Raw genomic sequence first — 8646 nt, 5'->3', positions numbered from 1 at the left:
ATATAAAGTCATGTATATAAAGTCATGTATATAAAGTCATGGATATAAAGTCATGTATATAAAGTCATGGATATAAAGTCATGGATATAAAGTCATGTATATAAAGTCATGTATATAAAGTCATGTATATAAAGTCATGGATATAAAGTCATGTATATAAAGTCATGGATATAAAGTCATGGATATAAAGTCATGGATATAAAGTCATGGATACAATAAGACGCCTGGACTCTCACTGTCCAGATACAATGAAGCTCATCAGATCATTCTTCAGCTTTAACTCACACATTCAAACACCTTGATGCACAAATGGAGGATTTTAATCCCGGCTACTCCGCCGCTCTCAAAGGGATTTAATTTGGTTCAACTGCAGGTTCCTGTGTATTATGCAAAAACTGAATGTGTTGGAAACGAGGGGCTAATTATTCCATTTGAGAGGTAGTAATTACATCCTTTAGACTGAGCAATGGATATTCCAAAGTGGCTCCCTCTCCTCGGTGAAGGATTTCCCGGGTCGACACAAGTGCTGCTCATTCAGCCGCGCCGTAGGTTGACCCCACGCTGACCTTTGCTGTAGGAATCTCTAGCGTTTGTTCCGGGGAAAAAAAGTCTGCGTCAACACAGAGTACATATTGCTCTGGTATGTTGTGAAGAATGATGGTGTCTCCAGCAGCAGCAGCAGCAGCTTGTTGATGTGTGGAATTACATGTGTGTTCTGTCTGTGGAAAGTAATTGAATTGAAACGTTCAGAGTTGATTTGATATTGCTGAACAGACAGTCAGAGACCATCATCATAAAAAAAAAAATCCCATTTCCACCAGGGTTGCAGCACTATGGAGAAAGGAGAAGGTCAAAACTTCCCCAGTATGTTAGGTAACCGCTGACAGGAATGGGCCGGACCTCCGGGCGATGAGGCAACACTGAGGGTATAAATACCAGAACACTCTGCACACTCGGACCATCAGACTCCAAAGAGCCGACAAGGGGGTCGCAAACATCTGAAGGAAATCGGCATCCATCACTGGAGCTGCGCTGAGAGATATCGTGGTGCTCTTCGGTGGCCCGACACCCATGAGAGAGAAGACCTCGGCGACTCTAATCTTCAGAAGGATTTCATAACTAAAGCCGTTTAACCCTCGAAAATGAAGGCATCCAGCATTGCAGTTGCAGTGACACTCGTGCTCGCCTTTATTTGCATTCTGGAGAGCTCTGCCCTCCCGTTGCACGGGGTAAGAATGTGACTTGAAGCTCACTTCATGTGCTCATTAAGCTCTAAATGTTTTGTCAGGATGCTGAGATGTGGCCTCCTAAATGTGCATAATTCATTAACAGGTGCAGGAGATGGAGGAGGCAGGGAGCTTTGACACTCCAGTTGCAGCGTATCAAGAAATGTCAATGGAATCGAGCATGGTATGTTCAATTGACTGAATGAATTACGGCAATTACCGTGTGCAAATTAAAATCTAAGTGGCTGTATTCTCCCCACGGAGTGCCCGTGGTGCTCTCTCTCTCCACATGGAAGGGGATGCAATGCTGCCGTTGATCAGTCTCGTCTTTTCTCACAGATGCAGGATCACATCAGGCAGAAGCGCCAGAGCCACCTCTCCATGTGCCGCTGGTGCTACAACTGCTGCAGGGGCAACAAGGGCTGGGGCTACTGCTGCAAGTTCTGAGGGCCGCCCAACAACCCCAAACATGAAGCTCTTACCCCCAGAAATGACCTTCTTCTTGACCTCTTTCTCCAATGCATTGCCTGCGCTACGTTTTTTATATTATGATTCATGGAAGAGCACTGAGGAAAGAAATTCTAGTTCTACACTATTTATTTTCACCCTGTAAGTGTTTTTGTAAATTTGTTTCTAAAATAATCCACATGTGACGGTTTCTTCATGTAAATTAAGTCCAACAGAGTTAATGTTTGACGTTGAATAAACAGTGAACTTTTGAAGCTACTGCAAATTTGTTTTTGGTATCACGGCCATCAGGTCACATGTTATTTATATAATATTACACCGGTTGTCCAGTAGGAGTGTGAAGAATCAGGAGCTTTACTCTTCAGGAACTCATAGAAACACTGTTCTCTGTTTGCTAAGTCGTTGGCGTCTCAGTCGCTGCCGTTTAGAGACTTTCAACCCGATCTTGTTTCAGCACCTTAAAAGTAAATTCTCAGAACAACCATGGTTTAAATCCTCGTCCCTTCTCTTACTTTGATATTTCTGGCTTTCGTGCATCTTAGCATCGTGTTGCGAGTGCGCTCCTTCACAAAAATCACGCTCTCTCTTGTGCTGAGGAGATGATTTCATGTTCTCTGCAGGTTATTTGGGGTGTTGTTTTTACAGTCAAGGCAGCCGGGCTTCTAATCCGGTGCTTTCCTGCAGATCCTCATCGAGACATCACGTATAATCTCCATAAAAAGCAGCTCAACTTGATTATTGTTTACCTGCTAACAGCTCGGCTCGCAGCGTGGACACAAAAGAGTAGACATGGAGCGACATATATCCTGGTGTGATCTGTGACAGCAGGCAGGCTGCTCCAGTATCTGTGTCACACATCACACACGGTGGAAAAAAGAAGCACCAGCCGAGTTATCCACAGTGTGCCCTCTGCTTGCTCTTCTAGTTATTGCAGCTCCTACCGGTGAGAAAATAATCAGTTCACTCCAAAGATGCAGCTCGCTACATTCCACCTCAGAGAGCGTGATATCTACTGCAGAACCACGGCAAATCAAATCAATCAATCAATAAAAGCCGCAGAGAAGAAATACGACAGTGTTGTAAGAATTCCCCGGTGTTTTCTCAGAAATAAAAAAGCAGCAGAGATTGAATTCCCTCTCTGGGTTACCAACGTACGCCATGCATGGACTGTCGGTTTGATACGACGAGGGCTGCTCACATGAATGACTGGCATGGAACTTTTCTATTTGAAAGATTCTTACTGGCTGATGTGTGTCGAGGTTACAAACCGCTTTTCATTAACTAACTGCTGAAGGCTGAACTACTTTAAGGTGTCACATGTTGGCGTGTCGGTGGGATGCAGGAGCTCACAGATTCTCTGGGTTGTCATAATGTCACTGCTTGTATGTGAGACAGAGAAGAAGTGTGTGTGTGTGTGTGTGTGTGTGTGTGTGTGTGTGTGTGTGTGTGTGTGTGCAGCCACAACAGCTGAAACAAAAAAAAGGGAAGAGCAACACACTCTCAATGAACTCCCAAAAGAAACATCAGGCAGGCAGTTTGAGTTTGATTTCTATTTCCTCTCGTTCATCCCTCAAACAAGGTGTTATGCAACCGGCAAAAAGATGTTTCATGTTTGTGTGTCAGGGGTTAAACTTCAACACACACACACACACACACACACACACACACACACACACACACACCATCGTACAGTGTTGTCACATGATCAAATAGAGATTGGACATTGGACAACAACAACAACATACATATCACCCAACAATCATCATTACAAATGTACAAATACATGTAATAATTAAATACTTTATTTACAATTTTTATTGTTCACGTAGAATTTAATTAAGATCAGATAATCCGTTATTATATTATTATATTAGTCCCACAGTGGGGCATTTACAGGGTTACACAAGCAAAACAAAGCAAAAGGGGATACAAATACAATATTAATAAATACACAGTATAAAACAAATCAACAGTTAAAACAGCTGAAAAGAGTTAAAAAAGAAGGTAAAGTGACAACATCCATGGGGGACATCCTCCCCATTTACAGCAGCTACACACTATTCTTCAAGCCATATCATGTTCAAATGCCTAAAAATATGTACATAATTTGGATAAAAACATCCTCCGTCCTATTTTGCATGTAATTGTTCTCAAGCTGTCTTCATCATTCTGAAACTATAGCACAATAAAATGCTGAGGATGACTCATTTTCACTCCTGCGACATAAAAAGAGACAAAAAAAGGCGTTACATCACATCGGCCCTATATAAGTAGGGTAGGGAGTTGCTGTAAACAGCATTACTCTTCTTGAAAGCTATTTTTGTGATACTTTGCTGGAGTTGAGTTCACAGAAAGAGAGTTCAGCGGGGGAATCTGCTAAGTCCTAATAAAAATACTATAACTTTGTAAAAGTAGTCATCAATATATTTAGAATCACAAATACAAACGCATTTGAAAATGACTTGAGTTTCAAGTCAAATGTGTCAAAAAGCAGAATGTCAGAGTGTCAACATGTTCCAGTATAGATCGATGACATCACAATAGAGGAAAATAATCTTAGAGAAATGAGAGGAACTGTCTCTCTCTCACACATCAGATGATTCATTTCGGCTGATTAGGGGATAATCCTGTGATGTTTAATCGTTGATTGGCTATTAATTATACAGGTGCGTTCCCTTCTTCACTCTGACCTGAGGTAGAACATCATATCGTCATGTCCACATATTTTTATAGAAAGCAGGACTAGTCGTCCTTTTTAATTAAGCATAATGTGCATTTATTGCTTTTAAAGAGGAGAAACATGAACTCATCAGAAAACACACGCTGTCAGCACGGTTTACTCTGAAGTACTGACTTCAGACCAGGCGGCAACTTCCTGTTCCGAAAAGTGAAGCCCATGCTGAGGTGCCTTAAACATGCATTCTCTCTGCTGGCCATCAGGGGGCGACTCCTCTGGTTAATTACCTCAGTAAACATCGTAAACATGAGTTCATGTTCCCAATTGCTTGTTTCAAATCTTCTTCAACTCAGGAAATTATGGAACTTTTAGAGTCAAATAGACTATAAAGCAGGGGATGCTTGAGGGCGGGGCTAGCTTGTGATTGACGGGCAGCGTTGTTCTGTGTTGTAGTCTTTCAACTTCAACCCTTTCAGTGTGTTTTCAGTTTATGAATGTTAACAGTAATAGATGATAAAGCAGCGTTTGCTTGAGGGCGGGGCTAGCTTGTGATTGACAGGTCGCTACCGTCGTCGCCAGGTTGGTTCTCTCCAGCCTGCTAAATATCCCCCTTGTAGCCTGAAAGCTTGCCTGGGGCTGTAAGCCATGCACATACTGGAAGAACATGGAGAAAACAAATAAAAAAACCCAAAACAACTTTGTGTTTGGGAGTCATTAAAAACGCCTCCTCCAGCCAGGAGGGGCAGCGTTGAGCTTGAACTTTAACACTCACGCCTGCAGGTTCCCTCTCGGCTACAATTCAAGTCCAATCACCAGAGACTTAGAGCCTGATTCAATGCTGCAGTGGACCTGCAGAATGTCCTTGTTACACGCACACACACACACACACACACAGAATTCAATGCAATCAATCGGTTTTGACAATTCATCGTTTTCATGATAATCAAAGCCTAATGATGGGTGATCATTTTATAAACTGCCATGTCGTCTGTGTTTCGTCATCATCACATCCAACACACACTCCAGCCGGCATCCTTCAGCGTTATCATTTATAATACATTATAGAATTATATATCCAGCAAGAGCCCGTGCTGCTGCTGGATGATGGATTTCTGTTTTTTGTTGTATTTTCATACATTTGGGTCTGATTATTTCTTTTACCGTTTGCGAGCGTCTGTATGAGTAGGAACCGTTAAATGTCCCGTTCCCCTTTTTTCATTTATTACGCTGATAAATTGTCATCGCTGTGATGTAAATGCACTTCTTGCAGCCAGATGGTTTTCCTGTGAAAATAAGCTCTACCTGTTTAATACCCATTGAAAAGCTTTGATGAATCACTATTACATTTTATCAACTTGCACTGGAGAAGCAAAATGGGGTTGTTTTCATACAAAATATATATTATAGATTATGACGTGAAATGAGAAGCCAATTGAGAAAAAATAACTGTTATATGGCCAGACAAATTTCCTCTTTCTATTGGAAATACGTCAAGGAGAGAAAAAAAGCTTTTAAAATGCCCTTTCATTTAAGTGTCTGGTGAAATGAAAAAACGAAGAAGAAAAGAAAAATAGACTCAAAGGGTAAAGCGTTTTATTTCAACCTGGCAGAATGGTGCATCATCGAGTCTTACATCAACCGAGACCTTGGTTTATTTTAGAAATCAAATGTGTGCCAGTGGTGGACTCGACAACGGGGGCATCAGGCTCAGTCCGAGACCGGGTCCATCCAATAAACCCGATAAAGCCGAGCCGTTAAACTAGAAACCGTCGGAGAGCAGGAAGAAAAATCAACTTGGTCCGGCACTAATGCAACTCCAATAAGAACGAACGCCACGAGCACGATGATCCCCGTGTTGTCTCATCCTCGCTAGCTTAGCGGTTCCACCTCAGGCAGGTTCTGTTTATTGGATTTCACTCAAATTAAAGTTACCTCATCAAGTGTGGTAATGTGTGTCTGGAATTTAATGTGGAAGAAGTGGGGAAGAGACACTTTGGAGGAGCATTTTGCTTGGAGTGGGACCAGATATGCAAACAGCAACAGGCAGACTGGAACAGCTCCAGCAACACAAACCAAACCAACACAACACGTACCAACACAACAACACAAACCAACACAAACCAAACCAAACAACACAACACGAACCGAACCAACACAAACCAAACAAACACAACACAACACAAACCAATCTAAACCAACACAACACAAACCAACACGAACCAAACCAACACAAACCAAACCAACACAAACCAAACAAACAACACAACACAAACCAATCTAAACCAACACAACACAACACAACACGAACCAACACAAACCAATCTAAACCAACACAACACAAACCAACAAAACACAAACCAACACGAACCAAACCAAACAACACAACACAACACAACACAACACCACAAACCAAACCAAAACAAACCAAAACAACAAAACACAACACGAACCGAACCGAACCAAACCAAACCAACACAAACCAACACAAACCGAACCAAACCACCACAAACACCCCGCGAGGGAATCACCTTCCTTTATCCTGCTAGTTAACGAGCAAATAGGAAACAGCTTGAGCAGGCAGCTGGCCAATCAGGTGTCAGGTAAACTCAGAGGCTGTGTGGTGGACAGGTAGGGCCACACACTGCAGGTGCAAAGACACCGCTTCCATTCATTTTCTATGAGAACAAGCACAAAACCAAAAACCTCATTAAAAGCACAACAAGCACCGTCTCCTCCCACTGAGGGAGAAAAGCAATTCAATCAGAATGGGTGATAATTCCTCATGTTTTATTTCCTCTGTTGTGGAGCGTTTGCAGAGACGCCCCGTGGGTTCATCAGATTGTGTTATCCAGCTTTTCTTTTCTTTTCTATCACAGCATCCATGTTGGCACACAGGGAAAGCAGGTGTTAGGTCCTCCTAACCACATTAACAACGAGTCCCGACTCTCAGAGTGTCCCAGTGAGCTGGCGTACGGTGACCCCGAAAATCGAAAGCAGCTAAATGGAATTCAGCCATCTTTAATTGTATTATTTAAAAGTCTTCTGTGTGGGGGGGAGGCCTATTGGATTAGTCTGGGAGCAGATTCCTTTTAATTATGCAGATGTGTGTTGGTGTCTGGTGTTCCAGCTCTGCTCTGTCATGTCGTTCCTGACAGTAAGGCCTTTTTCCTGCTTCATAGCAGAATGCAAAGTGGATTTAATAACGTTTGAGCTCCACTCGGGGGAGGGCCTCGTGTTGTCCCGCCGTCTTACTGCGACACTTCATGGAGTCTTTGTTTAAAGACGTTTGTTTCACCTGAGCTCGTCACGCCACGACAACTCCAAATGTCTTGTGAATTAAAAAAAACAACAAAAAACAAAGTGAGATCACAAAGTTCTTCTATTAAATCTAACGAGTTGTGCTCGTTCGTCTAGTTTCTATTTTCTGAGTTGATCTTTTAACCTCGACACATCTGAACACAAACAACCCATCTGAGGAGCTGTGTGGAAAAAGGCAGGCTCTTCAAAAGATGATATACTTGGCAGGTGATTGGATGAACAGTCTGTCAGTCAAAGCTGTTGTCGAAGGCAGTCAGGAGAAGAAACATGTTGTTCCATCTGGAGGAGCCTTCAGCGCCGTCCTTCAAATGAAGAAATGCTCTCATTTAACTGAAACCATCGCAGCTTGTACGGCAACCTCTTTAGGAGCCGCTGTTGCATTTCCTCTGTTGGTCTTTAGGGGGCGACTCCTCTAGTTGGAAAAATAAGTCTGATTGCATGGACGTCGATGAGAAAATGATCCTCCTTCTAACTTGATTTATTATCAACATGACTTTATCTAAATCTCTTCAAGTTTCCTTTAATATATCATGATGTTCATTTAGTCAATTATTTTCCCATTTAGTGTGAAATCATGATCGTGTGATCTCGAGTTCAACGAGATCATCTCCCCTCCGTCTCTCGGCTTCGTCCCGACCCAAAGAAAGCCTGCTTTGGCCTGGATTCGGAGGACGTGACTGATGTGCACCAGTCAGTCGTCTCACCAACTTGTACAGTTTAGAAATATAACGTGATCATGTTGTATTTATGAGCTTCCTTTCAGACCGCTGAAAAAGTCAGCGCAATAATGGAAACCAGCCATTATCTCCTTTTTCCCTCCTCCTCTCCTTCTGCAATAGCCGGATATGTCGTTGCATTACAGATAAACCAAAGTTATGTTGCTGTTTTGCTGCAAACGGCCTCCAGAGGAATGAATCTCTGCATGTTTGCAGCCGTCTGCCGTTCCATGAAGATAGA

General features: G+C 42.6%; 1 protein-coding gene across 1 annotated transcript; it reads left to right on the top strand.

Moving 5' to 3' along the window:
* Positions 1-973: 973 nt before the first annotated feature.
* On the top strand, positions 974-1947 carry hamp (hepcidin antimicrobial peptide). Its single transcript, XM_084026576.1, has 3 exons — positions 974-1229; positions 1333-1410; positions 1566-1947. Exons 1-3 carry the CDS (start codon positions 1143-1145, stop codon positions 1671-1673), a joined length of 273 nt encoding a protein of 90 aa, XP_083882702.1. The 5' UTR covers positions 974-1142; the 3' UTR covers positions 1674-1947.
* Positions 1948-8646: the final 6699 nt, after the last annotated feature.

The sequence above is a fragment of the Eutrigla gurnardus genome (genome assembly GCF_963514095.1).
Source record: "Eutrigla gurnardus genome assembly, chromosome: 14".
NCBI lineage: Eukaryota > Metazoa > Chordata > Actinopteri > Perciformes > Triglidae > Eutrigla > Eutrigla gurnardus.
This window is presented reverse-complemented; position numbering and strand designations above follow the sequence as displayed.

What these genes read in the sequence shown, in the direction of transcription:
- hamp (XM_084026576.1), top strand. Translation starts at nt 1,143, where the DNA reads ATGAAGGCATCCAGCATTGCAGTTGCAGTGACACTCGTGCTCGCCTTT. An exon ending in CTGCCCTCCCGTTGCACGGG is followed by an intron (nt 1,230 to 1,332) that starts GTAAGAATGTGA and finishes ATTCATTAACAG; the next exon opens with GTGCAGGAGATGGAGGAGGC. An exon ending in TGTCAATGGAATCGAGCATG is followed by an intron (nt 1,411 to 1,565) that starts GTATGTTCAATT and finishes CTTTTCTCACAG; the next exon opens with ATGCAGGATCACATCAGGCA.